This window comes from Anabas testudineus, chromosome 24 (genome assembly GCF_900324465.2).
Source record: "Anabas testudineus chromosome 24, fAnaTes1.2, whole genome shotgun sequence".
Lineage (NCBI taxonomy): Eukaryota > Metazoa > Chordata > Actinopteri > Anabantiformes > Anabantidae > Anabas > Anabas testudineus.
This window is the reverse complement of record NC_046632.1, coordinates 12,529,425-12,551,879: the sequence shown is the minus strand read 5'-3', so window position 1 is coordinate 12,551,879 and position 22,455 is coordinate 12,529,425. Positions and strand designations below refer to the sequence as shown.

The 22,455-nt window shown below is 39.6% G+C and overlaps 2 protein-coding genes across 9 annotated transcripts; one reads left to right on the top strand and one right to left on the bottom strand.

Moving 5' to 3' along the window:
- Positions 1–3,414: 3,414 nt before the first annotated feature.
- On the bottom strand, positions 3,415–19,221 carry pum2 (pumilio RNA-binding family member 2). Of its 8 annotated transcripts, none has more exons than XM_026342054.1 (23): positions 19,067–19,221; positions 17,353–17,716; positions 15,465–15,533; positions 15,057–15,162; positions 14,631–14,818; positions 14,360–14,532; positions 13,779–14,073; positions 13,587–13,680; positions 13,353–13,460; positions 12,950–13,095; positions 12,427–12,547; positions 12,056–12,196; positions 11,556–11,858; positions 11,212–11,439; positions 10,687–10,954; positions 10,433–10,562; positions 10,195–10,323; positions 9,916–10,053; positions 9,459–9,584; positions 8,221–8,292; positions 7,170–7,291; positions 6,118–6,310; positions 3,415–5,912 (listed from the first exon to the last, which is right to left on the bottom strand). In XM_026342054.1, exons 2-23 carry the CDS (start codon positions 17,701–17,703, stop codon positions 5,781–5,783), a joined length of 3,633 nt encoding a protein of 1,210 aa, XP_026197839.1. In that variant the 5' UTR covers positions 17,704–17,716; positions 19,067–19,221; the 3' UTR covers positions 3,415–5,780. The 8 variants fall into 8 exon arrangements, with proteins under 8 accessions (XP_026197839.1, XP_026197838.1, XP_026197844.1 ...); XM_026342053.1 differs by having other exon boundaries at positions 10,189–10,323; positions 11,556–11,855; XM_026342059.1 differs by having other exon boundaries at positions 10,189–10,323; positions 14,631–14,722.
- A 561-nt stretch (positions 19,222–19,782) lies between these two features.
- LOC113149782 (rho-related GTP-binding protein RhoB) lies at positions 19,783–22,021 on the top strand. The gene has a single exon (XM_026342060.1). The coding sequence runs from the start codon at positions 19,954–19,956 to the stop codon at positions 20,542–20,544; it is 591 nt and encodes a 196-aa protein (XP_026197845.1). The 5' UTR covers positions 19,783–19,953; the 3' UTR covers positions 20,545–22,021.
- The last annotated feature ends 434 nt before the right edge of the window (positions 22,022–22,455 follow it).

The window sequence follows — 22,455 nt, the reverse complement described above, 5'->3', positions numbered from 1 at the left end:
ATAGCTCATATTACACTGAGATTTCACTACTTTTTTACCCTATGTAGAAAAAAAGGTGTGAAGTATAAACACTGCTACAACTTGTCAGATGTCTTCTGTAAAAAAACAAGAATTTTATGTACACATTAAAATTGTCCTGACAAGTTTAACTACATGCACATAGCTGTGCTGCTGACTAGTGGTTAAGTAGTGCTTTTAAGGTAAAAGTACATGTACATCCTTCATTATTTTTTGACTATGTGTCAACAATACGCAAATTAATGCAAAGCCATACACACCCTTGACCTAAGCCTAATTAGCAAAAAATTATTTAAATTAAGAGTTCTGATTGTTTTCTTGGTCTTAGCGTCTGACTTCAGTTTAAAGTAATACAAAATAGTCAAAAAAGATTTAGCAGAATATCACTCAAGAGGCCTCAATGGCAGCTACATGACCCTGGGTAAAAATGAACATATTTTAAAGCTTTGTAAAAAAACATGTCAAAGAACAGTCATCAAATTAAGACAATTCTTCATGTTTCATCATGTTAATAAATAACGTATCCATAAACAACAACAGATACATTTGCACAGGTAAGAATCCCTGGCACTCCCACTGTCCCCCCCTTAAAAATATGAGGAAAAAATACATTTACAGTAGCTCACAAGGTCAACACTGGGCTGACAGTTAAACAACAATTTCGTCCCTGTAGGTCTGCTGTCCCTGAATGTATTCTCTATCACCTTTCTTCTGCCACATGATTATTATTAATGCTGTGAGTATTGCAGCCAGTATAGCTCCTGTTACCCCTCCTGCAATTATACCTGTGAACACAAAATAGTAACAATAAAATAAATTATAAGTTGGAATACACATTCACAGTGTTTAAATTAGTTTAAATTCAGTGTAATCTATGCAAGAGTACCTGAAAGGATTTGAGGGCTTTCGAAGAAGCTTTTGCTGCTTCCCACAACAACAAACTCTGATTCTATGTCTATCACGGGCCTGTGTAGGATATCAGTGGCCTTGTCTTTGCTGTCTGGGTGTACCTTCATATCTATGAAAACAGGGAGCATGACTCATATTATGAGCAGTTTTGTAAATAATGAGATAGCTTATGATGTATATTCTTTAAAGCAACCTGGCGCATATTACCTTGTTCTGACCAATCCCCTGAACCAGAACCAGAACTGTCCAGGTCCGGACCTGATCCTTCCACATCTTCAGGAAGGGCATGAATCTAATTTTAAAAAAATGTTTGAAAATGAAAATGTTTACAATGAAGAATGGCTATTTCACAACATGTCAGACATAAAAACAGACAAGGTGAAGAGGTTTATGAAGGTACTTTGCTACAGAGGGTAATAAACACATGAATCATGTGAAATAGCCAACTGCTCAGAAGCGCACAATAGCTGACAAGCCCACAGTGACGCATGTGGCCACATCATCATCAACACTAAAATGTCATAAGTAGATTATAGCTCCAATTAAATTGTAATATATCACCCCTCTCATTTGGCAAACCACCTAAGGTAAAAGAAAACTTCTCTTTTGTTTGAAGTCACACTTTTTGTGGAGGAGCACAAGATCAGGGTGAAAACCATTTATTATGTTAAGTTCAAATGTGCTGCAGTACAATGTTCAGTAGCATAATTTGTATTGAAAACAGTACTAAATATTCACAAGCTAAACTCTCTGATGGTAAGCTAAATGTCCTGCATGCATTTGTACATACAGATGTAAATGTAAAACCTAAAGCTCCTGTTGTTTAAGAAACTAATAGTTATAGTTTTCAATAGTTGTATGCCTGTGAATCATGTTTACTACAACAAGTATTTTAAAGCAATTACAATGAGAAACAATGCAGAAAAACCTGTATTTAACTTGTTGTTGATTAAAGACTGCAGCATTGGCTGTAATGTCTACACTTAAATGCATCAACAAAGTGACAGCAAATGTTGCCAATGAACAAAAAAACATAGAGCTTTGTTATCATTAACCATTAATTTTAATGTAGTTAGTTTATTTTCTCCCACTGTTCACATGAGTTTTCTTTCATAGTAAACAGACAAGAAGATAGGTAAAGTGGGAGCATTGTTATTTCCCGTTTTATTATACTCCACTAGATTTCTAATTTATAGTAAGTATTAAATGTAAATACAGTTTACACATTAACGCACCAGTAACAATGATAATAATAATAATAAAAAAATCAAAAAATAACTACATAGTTATATTGCAGTGGTGGAGGTCTCTCTCTCTCACACTCACACACAAACATACAAAATGGGAAATGTAATATATTTAGACACTTCAACGACTTTCATTTCTTTTTCACCATTTTAAGCTGTCACTGCTATTATTACTTTATAACCACAGTTAAAAAAAAAAAAACATTACTAAAATAAAAAAGAAACTAATTCGACTGGCCAATAGAAGAAGAAGAAAGTCTGAGCTAAACTCAAACCTCTGCAGAAGATCAAGCAGGCTAATTAAAATAATTATACTACTATAAATACTATATATACACTATAAATACTGTACACCTTGACATTTCTCGCTCGCCATCTTCCTACTGTAACATCAGGAAATGAGAAAGGTGAGAACGGACTGGCCGAGGTACACTGTTCAAAAATGTATGTCTACTATACATTACCAGGCTGGGGAAGACTTACCGACACGCAGAGTGGATGTATAAATCCCAGAGTTAAAAACAAAGACGCTGTCACAGAAATCCTCATGTTTTAGTGAAGTGTTTTAACACTTTTTTCTGCCTCTTCCTCGTCGCTGAACCTCCGCAGGTGTTGAACCTCGAGCCTCTGGCCGCACAAGCCCCGCCCACCGACACCATAAAAAAACGCATTGTAAACAACTTCTGAAGAAATCAAATGTAAAGTGTGATTCATCTGCAGATTTAAGCAGAGAACGACTTCAAAAACTTTAATTTTAAAACAATATGAATTAAGATTCAACCAGAAACGTTCCCTTTTGCTATAAGGAATTTAAAAAGTGCATGTAGCGAGTGGCATATTAATGCAAAATGTGATTTTCATTCATCTTTTCACAAAGCTGCTCAGGTGGTTTGTGTTTTGACGGTGGAGATTTATCAAATCAAATGTTAGACACTCTTGTTGCAGGGATATTTATGCTATCATTGCAGCTGATCCTCATTTGTAAAACCAGCTGGCTGCACCAGTCATGTGACTCCTATTAAAGGGAGTAAATATATACACACTCACTAGTAGTTTATGGTTTATATTTGAAACTCATTTTGATTATTTTGTAGATATCAGCCTTAACTTAAACACAAAACTCCACTAAAAATAAACCTCGTTATTCACCATTACTTAAATTCTAGCTTCTGAAAACAGTGGTTAAAATTATCCCTAAAGCTACCACAACATGGGAAACACCACAACAATGAAGGTCAAATGTTAGAAGAACAGTTTAATCATACATAGTCACAATTCTGCTTCCAAAAATGAGTTTGTTTTCTTCATCTAACATCTGGAAATGTACATAAGGCCACCTGAAAATGTACATGACTTTGACAGTGTGACAAAACTCATATGTTCATATTTATATAATTGACAATATTTTACATTGCTTTTGCTTACAAGGTAGGAGCTGTTCCAAAATACAGCACTCTTCTGTACAAAAATAATTCTTGTCATATCCTGTGAAGTTTCCATGGTAGCAGAGGACTAAATACAGCCTCAGTTTTAGTACAGAGTGTTTTTTTTTTTCCTTTTTAAACTGTCACACATCAGAAAGACTATCAACAGTGGATGTTACAGCTCCAGTACAAATAGAGGCTGGCCTTTCCCATCACAGATTAAAAACAAAAACCATGCCAGATTGTGAAGCCATAAAGTTTTTCTTCTTTAAAATAACACTTGATCAAATAAAACTGTATACATTATATTCAAGGGGAAAGGAGTGATGAATATACACACATCAAAATGCACATTTTTGCCTTTTTCTCCCCAGAAAGTGTAAAAGACATCCCATTTACAGCATAAACGTTTACAAATGTACAACTGTACAGACAAAATAAAAGCATCACTACAAATTTAGAGCAAGGCCTGTCAAACACCACAACTAGACATTTTTTTCAATTAAACTAATAGTCTTACACTTAACTGCACATATACTACATGTATTCTACAATTATTCATATGAAGCAAAGAAGCCATCTCTACAAGCATTACAGGTGAATGGTATAGCCTTTGATGGCCCCACCAGCCTCCACCAATACATTTTCATTCCCAATCAAATGAAAAACAAAATCTAATTTTAAAACAAAAACAAAAAAGAACCATTAAAAAGGTTCTTTTAACATCCCTTTCTTCAACTTGTACCACTAGTTCTAGTTTATATCACTTTAGATGTACAAAGCTGGGACAGGCTCCATTTCACAACATATTTTTGGACTACTATGACCTTCAGCCGGTGGGGGTCCCATCATTGCTGCAAGCCCCCTACCCAAAAGCAACAATTCAGTAATACATAAAGATGCTATACATCGCTAAACTACTTCTACGCAAGAGATGATTATTCAGTACATAAAGATACCATTTTCTAGGGCAGTGTTCATCTCATACTACAAGACAGATTAGATGTTACACAAAACATGATAAAGAAAAAAAAATTCATTCCAAGGAATAAAACCTGTCACAGCATGCCAAAGCATAGCCCACTCCCACCCCACTATACCCACAAAAAGCCCCCCCCCCCCACCACTACGGTCATTTAATGTTAAAATTAGACCAGGTTACAGGGCCCCTGTACAACCAAACCTCATGCTCTACTGATGTAAAGAATCATAGCTTTTATCTTGCGTTAACCCCAAGTGATCACCTTGATGAGAGAAAGCAAAATGGCTCAAAGGGGGCTCAGTGGATGCAGCAGCTCAGGTTTAATCAAGCTGTAATATTAAGTACCGAAACAACAGGCAGACTACAAGCTGCTGGGGTAAACACACGCCCCCACTTAGCCTGGAAAAGGATGCAAGAAAAAAAAAACCACTGCCGGAAAACACTACCCTAGACTAAAGCACCAATCCCCAAGGACAAGCTCGCAAACCAGTCTTGAAGACCTCTGGGTGACTGTGGCACATGACACACAGTACTCACCTGTGGACGGAGGGTGAGAGGGGTCTATATTCATCCATATTATTTAGTGCTATAGATAACCTAATCCATTGGCTGATTTGGCATGGGAAAACTCTTGCACTGTGCATGGGATAATATACAAATATATTATTCCATCGCCAGTTGACATATTAAGTCTGGTTACAAAAACAAAAGGGATTGTTATTTTAAAAGGATCACTCAGTTTAGCCTTATAAAGTCACTTGCTGGTGTTAATTGTAAGAATTGTAAATTTCAGCAAATGTGTAAAGTTTTTTTCCTACAGAGAATTTACAAGGTAAAAAACTACATGTACAAGATAATATGAAAACCAGTCAAATACATCAGTTACATCATTAACAATGGGCTTGTGCTTTACCCAGAAAAAAAAAAAAAAAAAGTCTGCTGACTGTGCGTCCCCTGGGGGCCACACTTGGGACCTGCACCAGGGGTAGCAGAGTAGCAGGGGTCAGTTATCACAGCGTTCTTAGGTGAAGTTGACTTGTCTTTTTTGTTTTGTTTTGTTTTTTGGTAATTTCCCAAAAAAATGGGATGTCAGAGGGTGTCAAAGGCTAACCCCTATGGCTAAGGAGCATCTCTCACAGAACACAGGGTTTGGCGCTCCCACTCCTCATCTTCTTCAGGGGACCCAGGATGTAAATGTAACTACATAAGGCCATTTGTGGGGCCGCCGATGGGACCTAGTTCAGATCCACTCTTCATGTAGTACTTTTCTAGCTTGGCTAGAATGTGCTTCCCGTAGGTGTATTTACGCAAAGTAGCAATGTGTGGCCGGATCTATAAAACAACAACCAAATAAAAACTTTTGTCAAATTGAGCCTTTATCTTACCACAAACAAAAACAAAGTCACAAGGACAAAAGATATATATAGATCTATCGATCTATCTATCTAGATATATATATGAATGCCTTCTTTTAATTTTAACTATGAATCCTTTTAATATGCACACAGAACCTGTGACCATGTAGTCAGTGACCTACCTTGTGCATGATGATTTTGCGCTGAGCAGGTTCTGCCATGTCAATCATTCTTTGAACAACATAGTTGGCGTACTGGTCTTTCATCATGGTGTAGAGGGCACTGTGAGGCCCGTCTTTCTGGCAGCACACTTCATCTATCAGCAGAGCTCTCTCTGCACGCGAAGAGTGAATCACACACTTCTCAACAACATTACTGAGGAAGAACAGGGAGGGAAAAACTTTATTATACTCATACAAATTGAAAACTGAGCCAAGCTGCCATGTGTGTTCTAAAAGGATCGGTTTGTTTGCATTTGTGCCATGTTCAGACATTAGAGCAGCTAAAATTAGTACAAGTACAAAAAACTATTATAAAACAAAGTTATAATCTATAGAAAAATATTGAACAGAGGTATGACATGTACACACCTTGCCCCTTTATTGGTATTATCTAATGCATTCCAATATAGCAATTCTATGGAAAATGTAACAAGCTTAACACTGTCATTAATCTAAGTTTAAGCTTTTTTTTTTTAGCTACTGTGTTTTTAGTGACCCTTTATAAGGAGATAAGTAAGTCCAAAAAAAAAAAAAAAAAAAAAAAAAAAAAAGCTGTGGACAAAAGGCAAAAGACATGATTTAATGTGGGGAAACTTCAGGGTGTGCCATGTAATAAATGACTCAGACCAATACATGAGAATCAGAAATGTTAACTGTCCTTGTAACGTACATGCAAAATTAAGTACATGCTATACATTTAAGTAGTAAAACTAACCTGCATTTTTAAAGTTTCTTTTTATTATTAAATAAATGTTCTGGTCACTGAATGGATGAACTTTGCCACCCAGTAGTATATAGGGATTTTCATCATCATCTTCATGTACACAGTAAGATACCATTAAATCTAAGAAGTAGGATAGGGAGCAGTCTGTTTTTTTTTTTACAACATAATCCTGAGAACAATTCGCCTAATAAATTGGTGTACTAATTCAATAAAACGTCCTGAGCTTAAACAGTAAAAAGATGCCCTCACACATCAGTATGATCTCTCCTGGCAAACAAGCACCGCTTACCTTGCAAATTTGTGCTGGCTCAGGACAAGAACCTTTCCACGAACCTCCGCCACTATCTTGCTCTTATCTTCTGGTCTGCCATGCTCCAAAACATGTTGAATGACGTAATTACCATATTGATCCTGCAGGAGGCAGTGGAAATGTAAGCTTAGAATAAACAGCCTAAACAGTGCTCATGAAATCACAAATTAAGCAGTGTGACCCTCTTTCCTCTGATCCTCATGCACTACAATTCACCATTGGTCTTAACTGGTGTAAGATCAATCATGCAGGTCTACAATGACAGATGAATGAGTGACACCCCCCATTTGTAGTTTTATGAAAACCCTTATGTCATCACTGCGGAAGGTCAGACAAAACAGATGCTGCTGGTTTGGAGTGTTGTTGACCAGACAACACAACCAATAGCATCTTTGCCCCTTCAGAAATGGGTGATAGACAGGTATGGGTGTAATTTTTAGCATGACAAGATGGAGACAATAACTCACCTGACCAAGCAACAAATAAAACCACTCCTGAATGTATCCTTATTAGTAATTTGCTGGGTTGGTAATGTGATCTCCACCTTAAATTTGGAAGTATTTGCCTTTAAATCCATTCCCTATCAATCTGTTTAACAAGAGCTGTTTTTTTTTCCCTAATCTTGACTTTAACTAAAGTACTATGAAGTTGCAGGTGTTTAAGCTAATAATTAGCACTTCATACAACCAAAAGACTGAAACACTTTTGGATAAACTATCAAACAATTACAAATACTGAAATCCAAAGTGGAAATTAGAAAAAACAGATTGATTTGGAGATGCTGTAGGCAAACGAGAGGGCTCAGGCCTCAGACAGCAGGAAAACAAGTGCCCTATGAATGTGGCAGAAAGCAAAACGGGGAAAGGTGAGAAAAAGACAACTCAGTGGGTTAGGAGAAGGCCTGTAAAGATTGGGAGTTGGAAAACTAGGTAATGTTAAATCAGATTGTTTACAAAAGAACAGATTAAAAAAAAGGGAGAGAGGAAGGGAGCACGGGAACATCCGCGAGAGAGAGGCAAATTGCTCTGACCTTGAACAGTGCATCACGGGACACTGTATAATATGTTTTGGGTGTCATCTCCAATGATACGCCTTGATATTTCTAGATGGAATAAGTGGGGGGCAGGGTGGATGTTTAAATAATCACATATGGCAGATGTAAAGATAGCTAACAGTATAATAACATTAATCTGTACACAACTACACAGGTACACTGCCTGTCCACAAAAAAAAGTCACACACTCTAATATTTTGTTAGCCCGCCTTTAGCTTTGATTATGGCACGCATTCACCGTGGCATCTTTTTGATCAGCTTTTGCAATGTCACAACATTATTCCAGTCAGGGTGGCATTATTTTTTGCCAGGATCTTGTATTGTTGATGGAAGAGTCGGACCGCTGCACAAAGTCTTCTCCAGCACATTCCAAAAATTCTCAATGTGGTAAGGCCTGTACTCTGTGGTGGCCAATCCATGTGTGAAAATGATGCATCATGCTCCCTGAACCACTTTTTTTTTTTTTTTTTTTACAATTTGAGCCCAATGAATCCTGGCATTGTCATCTTGGAATATTCCAGAGACATTAGGAAAGAAAAAAAAATCCATCATTTTGTCTGGAATAACCTGGTCATTCAGTATATTCAGGTAGTCAGCTGACCTCATTCTTTGGGCACATAACGTTGCTGAACCTGCAGCAACCCCAGATCATAGCACTGCCCCCACAGGCTTGTACAGTAAGCACAAGGCATGATGGGTATATCACTTCACCTGCCTCTCTTCTTACCCTGGAACAGGGTAAATCTGGACTCATCAGCCCCCATGATCTTCACAGGACAGTTCTTAACCCAGTTTTAGTAGTTTCATCAATCTCCTGATGTTTTATTTGCTTGATTCATGACAACAGTTTTACCCTCATGAAACAGATTAGTATCTTTTCCACAACCAGTGGATGTGTCTTCTGAGATGGTTGTTTAAGAAATGAGATACTACCCACTGCATCAGTTAGGAATAAATAACTTGTTGCCAGCTGAAAAATAATCATCCACGCAGAAATTATTCAGTGGGAGACTCTTTCCCATTTGCTTAGTTATGTCCAAGTGGTGACTTTTTTTTGGACGGGCAGTGTACAATGAAAGGCTACCATTATGAAACATGAAGAGGACATGCAAATACACAAGACAAGCACACAGCTTAACAATGAGTCACATCTAGCAAACATAAAAGTCTAGAGCTGCCATTAATGTGGGCTTGGAAATGAGAGACATGCTCACCTGACCCAGCTGTTCAGAGTGCTGATGCAGCTCTTCCAAGATCGGCAGAGTTTGCTCTTGGGTGCAGTGCTCCAAAATCCTTTGGATCACTCTGCAGCCATAAGGGTGTGTGGAGAGTACAAACACCTGAAAAAATGGAAAAGCATGAGCAAATGATGTATTTACACAAATATTACACCGTTACCACAAATTACAGTTGCCTAAAAGGTTTAAGGCTTTTTTTTTTTTTTTAAGAACATAATTTTGCATATTTGACATCTCTTTGGAATTGTTTTGTGTTTGACATCTGAGCTGCTTGTTTCTTGTTCATATTAAATTCGTTCTGACCATGTATGAACTAGCAAGGTTGGTCTATAACAAATGGTAGCTTGAGTGGTGATTCAAAAAAATCACCTCCAACTCAAATTGTACATTACACAGACAACACTGTTCAACCCGATAACAATAATAAACCCACCTGTCCCTGGAAGGCATCAATAATGAACTGCAGTGCTTGAGGCTGGACACACTCAATGCATTTCTGCACCACATGGTTCCCATTCTGGTCCTTCACACATTTTAACACATGGCCATCTAGCTCACGAACAATATCGCTCTGAAATGAAGAAATCAGGGACACAGTCATAGATGTCAGTGTATTGAAATTCAAAATAGTAGCAGTATACTAGATTCATAAAAAATTCAATATAAAAGCAAAGGACTTGTTAAAAAAAAGTGAAATCTCACTTACAATTACCTGCTGGTCTGAGGAAATAGACTCCAGGGCTTTCTGTATGACTCTGCAACCATACATCTGCAAAGCCAGGGGAAGGACGTGTCCACGAATACGTGTTGCCAAAGCCAACTTCTGGTCTGCACTTCCAAACTAAACAGCACAAAAAACACAAACTCTATTGAATACATACAGGAAACAGAATCCATGTTACAACCTCTAGTTCATACTGTGTGGCTATTAAAACTTTAACAGTGCCAACCTCAAAGAACTTTTGGATGACATAGTTCCCAAATACATCAGTCATCAGTTGGTATGCTGCTTGCAGAATTTCTCCAAACACCATCTGCCTCTCAGCAGGAGTGGCCCTCTCCAGTTTCTGTTGAATAAATCTGGACAGACAAGATTGGAGAAATTACTTAGATTTTGGTATCATCATAATGAAATCAATTTGCTCTACAGTTGAAATTTCACAATAAAGCAGTATTTTTATTTGTGAAAGCACATCTCAGCCACCTGGATCCATGCTGGTCTTGAGAGAACTCCACCATGTGTCCTGGAAGGTCACGGAGTTGGAGATTCGGGAAGCGGTTGTTCCTAAAGTCTTCCAGTAGTCGACTGCGCCCAGATGGCATCACGTCGGACCGACTGTAACGAGGCCGAGATGGAGGAAACAGCTGACTGCTGGAATTGAACAGACTGGATGCCCCGCCGGTGCTTCGGTACTTTGCCTCAGCTCCAGGTGCTGCAGAAATGTAACGCCCACTGCCATTCGTCAGGCCACCTAGGAAAACAGAATGATTGAAATGATGATCAAACATTACTAGGGTCATAATGTAACAGCTTTTAGTTTTTCCTTTTTGTGACTGCCTAACGACTAACATTTGGTGTTAATTTAAACTGAAGGGCTTCTGTGTGAAAATAAATACTTTTACAGAAGCCCTATTACATTCACATATACACTTTACCACACCTAGGTAAAAATGATTTATGTAAAATATCCTTTTAATACATTTTAAAGTAAAGGTTAATTATTCTTACCAAGGTGAAGGCTAGAAGAGGATCCATGAGAAGAGGGCAGAGAAGGTGGAGGGGTGAGTGGGGAGTGACCAGGTGTCAGGCCAATTGGGCTTGGTGAAGAGGAGTAACCCAGGCTGTTGTAAAAAGGCTGGCCAATTGGAGTTAAACTGCTGCCACCACGTTTGTATATGTCTGAACTTGCTAACAGGGACTCCCTACGAGATACACTGCTACTGGTAGAACTGGATACTACAAAGAAGAGAGAGGAAAAAAAACAAAAAACAAAAAACAGAACCAGTGTAAGAAAACAGGTTCGTAAAAACACTTTCTTTGATTTTCATGTACCTTGTGCCTGAGACACTAACCAGAGGAGCCGAAGCCTCCGAGAGCAGAGCCCAGGCCCACACCAAGAGAGCCACCAGTGCTGCTGAACCCCAGGGAGGAGCTTGGTGGTGGGGCAGCAGAATTGTGTGAGAAAAGAGAGCTGCTTTGAGAAGTGTTGGGAACTGATCCAGAGCCATAGAATGAGCTGGAGGGCAAGCCGCTGCTGGGTGGAGGAGGCTGTTGCTGCTGCGGCTGGGGTTGAGGTTGAGGCATGGAGCGATACAGTCCATTAGTTGGAGGACCAGACATGTTGTTAGCAGAGCCAGATGCAGACGCTGCAGCTGCTGGTGGAGGGTGTGTGAGAGGTGAAAGGATATGTAAGGTCAGAATTTCACAACTTAAAGTACCAATTTGGAAAGGTGATAGCCTTTCATTTATTTTATGAAATAGAACCAATTCCACTAAAAAAAAAAGTTGTTAAAATGTGCAAATGGCTACATCTATATATTAAATTGAAACCAAAAAGTGCATTAGCACTTACCAGCCTGTGCTGCTGCTGGGTTGATGATGAGAGGGGTCTGGACAATTCGAACCGGCCCACCTAGACCAGTTCGGGCACCAGGACCCATTACAAGGGCTCCAGTCTGATCATAGTAAGCTGCAGGAGCCAAGACCTGATAACCTGAAGTAATAAGGATAAGGAATGATAGATTACTAATAGTCAACGATTTATATGTGACAATTACGAGGAGGAAAAAAGACTAAAGAAAGTGAGTACTAAATATTAAAAGAAGCTCTTTCTCAAGGTACAATAACTGTTGTTATAACAACCCCAAATACTCAGTACATGAGATAGTAGATGTTCTTAAGTGTCTTTAGCTAAGTGGTAGTTGTGTGAAGTAGTCTACCAACCAGGCATTCCTGTGTATGCCAATGCAGGGTTTGCAGCAGCAGCTGCAGCTAAAGATTCTTGCTGACTCTGCTGGCCTTGTCCCGGTGTAAGAGGTCGCTGGTTGGTTCCAGTTCGCATCACCTGGAGAAGAAGTTAAGAATGCAGTTACTACCACAGTCTGCCCAATGGATTCTGTAATTAATGTTCCTCCTAATTTTTATGTCACATTAAATGTTTGTGGTTAAATGATGATCAGTCAAAGTTTAGGTGCACTGAATCTGCAGCTGCATTACTATGTTTGACCGTTGCTTAGCAACATCAACAACTAACCCTACAAGTGTTATTAGGTTTTGATTCAAATCTTGCCCAAACTGCTAACTGCACATAAATGTGACATGTTTTTCCACATAACACTGAATCTGTCGTGTGGAAAATGTTTTGTTTTTTTTTCCCCAATAGAAAGTTCAAGTTGGTTATAGTAAAAAGCTGAATGAGAAAATACATTTTCATACAAACAAAACATTCAGTGACAAAAATTCCTACCTGTGGTTGGCCTGGCCCTGGTCCCTGATTGGATGCTTGCTGATTAGCTGAGTGATTGGCAGTAGATGCAGCTTGTTGCTGGAACAGATTGGCTGGGTACACACCCCATGGAACTCCATAGTACTGTGGTGGAACCACTGTAGGGCCTGATGAAAACATTTTGATGATACAGACACATTTAACACAACTAATCAAGATTAGAGTCGTTTAGTTGACTGGGAAATCCTCACCTACCCAAAATAAGGATAATCAATTAATTTAAAAAAATGTATCAATGAAAATGTTTACTTAGTTGCAGCTCTAGTAGACCCTGGCACAATCGTATAATTTATTAAATATATACCTTCAAGACAAAGAGCTTAATGTGAAGAACACAAACTATGGAAATGTTCTGTGTGATCACCTGCAAGTGTGGCTGCTGCTGCCAGCCCAGCAGCAGTGTAAGGATCAGCTCCAGGGGGGGCAGCGTTGATGATGTAAGGATTTGGCACAAATGCAGGAGTGAGGCCCGCTGGGTAATATGAAAATGTAATTAAAATAATTATGCAATTAACTATGAAAAAGCTCTCAATACAACTTTAATGTTATCACAAACTGTGCTAAATGCAATGTAAATAAATTTAACAGCTTCACTAACCAAGATGCTGCTGCTGAGCTGCAGCCAGGGCATACTGTTGCTGCTGTGCTGCAGTGAGTTGCTGAACAGTCAGAGGATTTGATCTCTGGAACAACTGGGAGGGGAGAAAAAAAAAAAAGGACCGGTTGCTCAACCTGCTGATCTAGCTTACTCTTAGGACTTGTAATAGATATGATTAGTGTTTCAACAGACCTGCTGCTGAGAGTTGTAGTCAAACAATCCTACTGGAGTCCCAGAGGAGTCCACTTGAATCTGGTTTCCAGCATAATCAAACTGAAGGGACTCCACACCAGTAGGCTGCTCCATACCTCCCATGTTTTGAGCCTCCTGGTTCTGAAAGTCCTCAGATGGGGCCTTGTTTTGGGAGGGGTTCTGCTGTTGGAGGACATGGGGGTGGTGCTGTCCCATCATTTCCAAACCTGTCTGACTGGGTCCCATTCTCTCCACAGCCTCTGTGGGGGAAGCTTGACGACTTCCAGGGGTTGGACTGGGAAAGTAAGACAGACAAGTCCTACGTGAAGTAAGAAAAACAGCTACCCTGGCACTTATTGGACATTTGACTGCATTTTTTTTGATACACTGACATTGTTTTGCGCATGTGAAGATGTTTTGGTACGTTTATTATGACGTTTAAATGTACATATTTGCATTGTCCTTAAAACTTTAATAAAGATTTGTTAAAAAGGAAAGTAAAGAAGTTTAACTTCAGCTCATATGCCATTTTAGAACAAACAGGACCCCTAGCAACATCAATCAGCCTAAACATGACCTACTTGAAGTCTTTGCAGTCTCTGTCCAAGCCATTTAGTAGACCTCTTCCGTTGGATTTAGATGGGTCACCATCCTCCCCCACCTTCATCTCTTGGCTCTTGTCCTCTTCAAAAGGCGACACTTTCTCTTGGGGATCACTCTTCTCTCTCCCATCTTGGTCAGCATCTCCTCCACCCTGCATTCAAGTACAAATAGGTAACTACTAAGACTATCTGCCACCTTGGAGAATAAAGTTAGAATAAGCAGGCAAAGTGAGTCAGAAGCTTTACTTACATAGCCTCCATTCCTGTAGCGACCGTCCATCTTGTCGCCAGGAGAGGAGCTCAGGACGTACTCCACCATGCTCACCCCCAGACCTCCACCTTCTGAGCGAGGTGAAAGCACAGAATTGGCATCACCATTCCCATGGAAACTCTGGCCTGGTCGCCGCTGCACCATGATTGGCTGTGACACTGAATGATCTGAATGAAAAGCTGTGATCAAATATCTAGCAACTGTTGTGTATATAAAAGGTATAGCTTAGTAAATAACCCAGTCAGATAAAGGCAACACTGTAAACCATGGTCAACAGACGAGGCATAACGCCAAGTTAAGTCATGTGATTGAACAGTTATTTGCATATGCTGTAATGAATTATTCGTTTTGAATAAAGACAAGAGAGGATGGGGAGTGTCAGACATCTATACAGGAGCCACTCACGAGATGATCCCCAGGCATTGTCCCTCCATTCCTCTCCAAGAAGCATCCCTTTCCTTCCATCTTTCGCCAACTCATCAGAATCCCACAGCTTTTTTGCTGGTAATAGCTATTAAAAATAAAATCACACAAATTTTCTCAACGTCTGTCTCATGATGATGCACTTCTCTGCGGCCTATATAATGCTGCATTTTTCTCAATAACAAATATTTATATGTGCTACAGTTGTATAAGTTGCAGGCATGAGTGTGAGTTGGTTTGCATCGTTAAGCGTGCCTGTCTCTGAGCTTCCAGTGGTGACAATAACCTTTGTGATTCTGTAAAGTTGTAAACTACAAACGTTTACAACAAGATTTTCATTTTGACTTAGTGTTTGACAAAACAATGGATATTAAGACCAAAACCACCTACCTCTCCCATGCCCCTTGATTCCAAAGCAAGGGCTTGAAAGTCATAGTTCATTTCATCCACAGCACGAACCTGAGTCATCGGGTTAGAAAAAGGATAGTGAGATAAATTGTGGTTTCACGGTATTCATTTAACTACAATTACTGAACTGTGAAACTAAAAGCACAAGACAGAAGATGACAAAATGGAGAAATATTACACGTTCAAGTACAGAACCAACTAACCTGTGGTCTTTGATTTTAATTTGATCCTGGCTCTGAACTATTTTGGGCCAGTTAAATAAAAGCATTTCCAAGTTTTAAGTCTTGTAACTCTAATGAGGTATAAATGTATTCAGCCCTTAAAGGACTCACTGAGTTATACTCTGTATAATTAAGACAGGTAATTATTAACACATATCTTGATCACCTAAGTTACATGGAACATAATTAACTGGGAGAAAAAAACAGTATTAATATAGTTATTTACATTTGGAGATACAAGATCTCATGTTTTGTTGACACAATAGCTCAATGGTCTGAGGCCCTTTTGTGATGACTTGTCACTTGAACCCCCTCCCATGCAGGTTGGCTGACGTGGGTGTTCTGCTACGACTAAAAACATAAAATCTAACCCAGGAACTCCAGTTAGACTAGGAAAGCCATGTTAGGTTTATCAGATATCAAAACAATGCAAAAATGTTTATAATAACCATTGTGTGTGCATAAAAGAAAATGGTATTGGTGTATGGACTCAAAATATTTGTCATCAATAAAGACTTCATTTTGTTGTGAGAAAAAGGAAACAACTAACAACTAACAAAACATCTAATAATTAACAACTACAGACAAATAAAATCACTAAGCCGGAAGCAGTTAATACATCCATCTTCTGGAATTTGTTTTGAGATTCTGCTTGTGAAACATATTTGATAAACTTCTCTAGCTGAATTACAGTAATAGACTAATTATTTTAGCAGTAGGAGTTGCTGCCTTCTGTCTGCTATGTTCTTTTAGCATACACCATCTGTGTTTCTGTTCACTCACAGTAGGACAATCACTGGTCATAAAGGAAAAAAACATAGCTGTGATTACAACTATTGTTATTTTATATTTTGTATTGATTGATACCATCATTAAATAACGTTTAATGTATTGCTACATCCCACAGCATGAAGTTCTACCAAGGATATTTTCCCCATGCTCCAACTATATTTAAAAAAAGCTCAGAAGAGAATGTTGCTGATGTACGTCAACAACAACAGATCAACAGATCACTGCCCGTTCGCAACAAAATACACACACTAATATTTTTGTTGGACCTCCTTAGTTTTGATATCGGCAATAGTTCGCCACAAGATTTATTCCCGTCCAGAGTTGCATTCATTTTTTGCCAGGATCTCGTGTTGATGATGGAAGAGTCGGACCACTGTACAAGGTCTTCTTCACATCCCAAAGATTCTCAGTCGGGTTAATTTGTTGGCCAATACATGTGTAAAAATGTCATGCTTCCTAAACCACTCTATCACAATTTGAATCCTGGCATTGTTATCTTGGAATATGCCCATGCCATCAGTGAAGAAAAAAAAATCCATACAAGGTTTGAGTCATGAAAATGTTACTGAGCAGTTACAAGCCCAATGACAATTTATCCTGCAGATTTTACATGTTTAACAAGGTTGTGAAAGGTTTTTCTAAAAAAGGAGGGTATACTCAAAATCATCTGTTAGTAATCACCAACAGATAAATATCATATAAACAGTATGCAGCATGTGAAATTTGTGTAGTGCAATATGTTATTAAAAATGTAATATTTAATTAAACTTGGCAATGCAAAATACCGTGGTATGGCCATCTAACATGTACTTAATTGGATAACACTGCAATAACTGGCCTTTCAATTAAATGTTTACCTGGTCAATGTGATTGGCATCTCCAGTTGGCCAGCGATGCTTGCTGGGCGTGCAACCACTGAGCTGCTCTCCAGGCTGCCTTTGAAAGAAATATCCAACTGTGGCATCATCCTGAGATCTTCCACTCAGCAGAGGTTGTGGAGTACCTGGGGTAGGGTTAGGACCCCTGTCCATGCCCTGTAAATGTGGGCCTCCAGGAGCCTGTCCAGATCCCCCAACGGTGGCTAGGGGTCCCCCACTATGAACTCTAACACCTCCAGTCTCAGGAGCACCATTTGCATGCAGCATCCCACCTCTTGTCTCCTGCCAGGCCACGTCATTCATACCTAGGATGCTGCATGGAACGCTCATTCCACGGGAAATCCTAAACAAAACAAAATAACATGGTCAATAATTCATATATGTAATTTAGTCTTGCATGTATCATGTTTAAAGATGCAGATGAGATATTGTTTTTATTACATAACTTTACAGGCTATAGCATTCATTGAACTATTGCCGCTGAGTCAGTCAATAAACATTAGTGTATGGAATATAATATAAAAATTAATAACATATAACTGACTATATAATTTCCTTCGGGACACGACTATTTCCTGAGTTGTTAGCTCCATGCCAAGGGTGTTAAACACTACATCTCATGATGCCCTGAATAGACAAATCTAAAGGCATTGTTAGGCTTCACAAGGGGGTATTCACGTTACACACAAAGTCTTATTTACCGGCCTGCTAATTTAGAATCTAATAAACTAGCATTACAATATCTAACCGACAAAGATGTTGATGTCTTGCATTACCAAGAATGCTATCTAGGTAGGTAACGTCGTTAGCCTAGCCTGGCTTGTGACTATCAAGCTAACGTAACGCTACTATTAATATAACTGTTAGCGAATAAAGATAGACACAAATCAATAGCCTGATTTTGCTAAAATAGTGGGTGTGACCATGACATTTCACAATTAGCTTTTTAACTAGCTACTAGGTTGTATTCAACAGCAGCTAATGACTGGTCGTTGTAGGAAGCCAACGGAAAACCCTTTGAGCAAGTTGGCTAGCTAACCTAGCAAGAAAGTCCGCTGATAAGCAAGCTAACATAGCGGCTTTGACTTGGCATTAAAGTGAATGCTGGTTTTCAAAATGCCAATGGCTATTAATTCATATTTATAATTCACTGTTACCTATAACCATTTATGCCAATTCATTTATTCGCACATATGTAAATTAAACATGTTTAGTGTTAGCCCATGCTACTTGACTGGAGGGAGCATTAGCAATCTCCCTAGATGACTAGCTAAGGCTAACCACAACGGGCCTGCTGTTTGTTATTGGTTAGCTATGCTAGACATCAAAGTTAAATTCGTGAATTCACCGCCGACTTACAATAAAGCATCGGGCTATCGTGTTAAACAACAAAACAAGGTTTTGGACTCGAAATAGCGCAATGGTCGTGTGCAATAATCCAAATAACAGTAGACGCAGATGGCTAACGTAGGAGCGAGCTAACGCTAACGATACTTGCCAAGTTGGTGTTGTGTGAGCAAAAACATTAACCAAACACTCAGTGGCTAAACAACATGGCCCCCCTTCAGGTTCCAAACAGAGGGGCCTCGCCGCTAAACAAAAGGGGAAATACTCACAACCACAGCAGCCGCGTTCAAACCAGTCGCTTATCAGCCTTTGCTTCCGATGTGAACAATTAAAATGAGATACTCACGCGTTGTCGTGTCGAGAGGGTCTATGCTTCTTGCACGCCGTCAACCCGATTCTATATTGTTTTGTTTCCTTGGAGAGAGCAGCGATTTAGCGAGGCTTGGTAGTCACAGCTAAGAGTTTGCCTACGCTAGTGCCCCCTCCCTGCAAATAGCGTGAACTACGCAGACATGCGGATAACAATGTCAATGTAAACCTGCCGCCCCCGACATACCTTTTGTACACCATACGTGAAGATGACACAAATTAGTGCGGTGATGTGATTAGCAACCTGACATCCAGCATATTAGAAATTAGGACCTCAACACCAAGAAATAAAACAAACAACAAAAAAAAAAGAAACGCACTCGTATTTCTGCTGGATGATTCAGGAAATATATCAAATGTGTTGGAGTGGATGTTTATTGAATATTGTCTATTCACTTTTTGTGGTGAGTGTTGATATTGTAAAAAAAAAAAATAAAATAAAAAAAGATCAGTGATTCGGGTGTGTTTCAATTACAATGAGCTCATATTGGAAGTGGCTTTTACAAAGAAATGTCGCGTAATCCTTCGTCATGTAGTTAGATTTGGTAGATTGGGGCTGATCCTGGGTCCGTGACCCTCCTCCACATGAGAAACCGTATTAGATCCAATCACCTCCTCCATTACACTCTGTGAGCTCACTTCCCCATTTCCGATTGGATTGCTATATTTAGGAAACCACCCAAAGCTTTATAAAGAGATCGCAGTGGGAACTGGTAAAGGTTTTGGAGGCTGGGTCGATTTACGGGACTGGGCTGTTCAGTCCCATATATATATATTGTAAACTAAGCGGCTGCTGGTACAGCGGGTACCTGTGTGTTTTTTGGATGCTACGATTGAGCCAGTGAGTTAGGAAGAAAGGAAGACATGGCAGACATACGCAAGAAACTTGTCGTGGTGGGGGACGGCGCATGTGGGAAAACATGTCTCCTGATTGTGTTCAGCAAAGACGAGTTTCCTGAGGTCTACGTCCCCACAGTGTTTGAGACATATGTGGCGGACATAGAAGTGGACAACAAGCAGGTCCAGCTTGCTTTATGGGACACCGCCGGACAGGAGGACTACGACCGCCTGCGCCCCCTCTCCTACCCGGACACCGATGTCATTTTGATGTGTTTCTCCGTGGACAGCCCGGACTCGTTGGAAAACATCCCCGAAAAGTGGGTCCCCGAAGTGAAACACTTCTGTCCAAATGTGCCCATTATATTAGTGGCTAACAAGAAGGACCTGCGCAACGACGAGAACGTGAAGAACGAGCTGTCCCGGCTGAAGCTGGAACCAGTGAAAGCGGAGGATGGCCGGGCCATGGCCATGCGCATTGGCGCATATGACTATTTGGAGTGCTCTGCCAAAACCAAGGAGGGGATCTGGGAAGTGTTTGAAACGGCAACACGAGCAGCCTTACAAAAACGAAGAACGCCGCCAGATGGTTGCCTCAAATGCTGTGTTTTGATGTGAGTCGACTGCTGCCTGGTGAACCATGACGCGCAGACGTTTCCGAACACGTCTGGACGTGTAAGGGCAGTGACCAGTCTGGGTACGCCTTGTAATCAGACGACCTTGGCTAAACCAAAACGAATGACAGTAAACAGATGACTTGTTTTGAGCACAGGCGATGATCATCTAATGCCAGGGTGTGGGAAAGGCGCTGGTTATAGCGTGGTCTATGTCGGTCACATGGTCCCAGTCTGACTCATGGAGGGGTAACAAGGACAATGCTCGACTCGGCCCTGTTAGCCCCTGCACGGCCTTTGGAGAAAGGCCTGCTTTTGAGCCAAGACTTTAATTGCTTAATGTTTGTGTTTCAAAGTATTTGCATAGGCCACTGCCTTACTGCCAAGGTTAAACTGTGTCATATGCGAAACAGTGGAAAACTGCACTTTTTATTTATGTCTGCTTTGACAGTAATAACGTTTAGTACATTGCACAGCATCTGGACACAATAGTGTTCTGTAAAGCAAACAAATGAGTCTAAGGATGCCCACGGTGTTGTGTGTATAGTTCCTGATTTATATGCCGTTTTGAATAAAGTTACAGATTGGGGTTTACAGCTAATGAAATCAGTTGTCTCAGGTTTGCTTGTTGGAGCAACATCCAAAATGTATGTCTAATTTCACAATTGTTATGCAACAGGCCAAATTTCATCACAGGTCTAGAGACTCCACCTTGGCCAGTGTTGAAAAGGGCTCATCATACTGTCCATTTTAGTTGTACAGTTATCACGTGTTAATAGACATATTTAATTTTAGGCTTGCTAAATATGCTTTTGTTCTTAATTTTCTACTTGGTTGTGGCAAGTTTTGGGAGGACATCAATGAAAGAGGTGCTCATTGATCACTAATACACTGAAAAGAAAGACAAGTCACCTGAAAGTACAAAAGAGGAGAAGTATTATTTCCTGATCCAGCTGATTTAAAGATCATAATGTACAATATGTCACCATATTTCTGAGCATTTTCACAAGCTGACATATCTCGGTGTTGATTTTCCCAAGAGAAGATTGAGCATGTTTCTTTATCAGGCATACAAGTTATGTTATCAGTAAAACACAATTCATTAAAAAGTAAAATGAAAGAATTGGTTATGACAGAGCTCTATGAGCCACTAACATATCTCATATGGGATTAAGCCATCTGACAACATTTCAGATTCAAGTTTATCATGTCATTACTTCAATCTCACAATAAAGACACACTTAAATAAAGGGTATCCCTTTGATTAAAATATAGTATTTTTCTGAAGTTGTAAAAGATTTTCAGCTCTACAACTAAATTATTAACTGATTGAGAATTTTTTTTTTCCAAACTGAATTGATTGTGAAGGAACATTGTTGATGCTGTGACGTTATCAACAGAGATTAATGTATTTTCAGCACGTTTGGTGTTCTTGTACAATAAAAGCAGCTCACGTTTGAGTCGCGTCTGCACAGAAGTGTCGTGTAAGTGACTTTGTGGGGGTGATTGTTGAAATGATACCTAGGAACATCAATTACACAGGATGTTGCTACACTGGAAATCCTGGGTAAAACCCAGTTGAATGTGCACTATGACACTACACAAAAGTTCAGTTTTACTTTGAAACATGATCAAATATCTGTGTGGTTCCATAAGGAGGAGTGTAGAAACTAGAGTATCTTTCACCAATCAAACCAGACTTATGGTGGTGTAAAAGTCACATTCCTGCCTGCCTTCTGTTGCTGGGCTTTCTGCTGACTTCCACAACAGGAATGCATTGTGCTGGACTGGTTAATTTCCCACACTGGCCCCCTTCATGTGCCTCTGATTTCCAGTGTTGTCAGGTTTCACTGATCAGACTGTGAAGTTTGAGTCTTCTTCAGTTTTTCACTGCAACATTTGAACCACGGAGAAA

Excerpts from the sequence above, each read along its gene's own strand:
- pum2 (XM_026342051.2), bottom strand. The coding sequence starts at position 17,703 with ATGAGCGTTCCATGCAGCATCCTAGGTATGAATGACGTGGCCTGGCAG. Across the intron at positions 14,074-14,359 it reads AGAGACTGCAAAGACTTCAA|TCCAACCCCTGGAAGTCGTC; the intron begins GTAGGTCATGTT and ends TTACTTTCCCAG. Across the intron at positions 5,913-6,117 it reads GCAAAATCATCATGCACAAG|ATCCGGCCACACATTGCTAC; the intron begins GTAGGTCACTGA and ends GTTGTTTTATAG.
- LOC113149782 (XM_026342060.1), top strand. The coding sequence starts at position 19,954 with ATGGCAGACATACGCAAGAAACTTGTCGTGGTGGGGGACGGCGCATGT.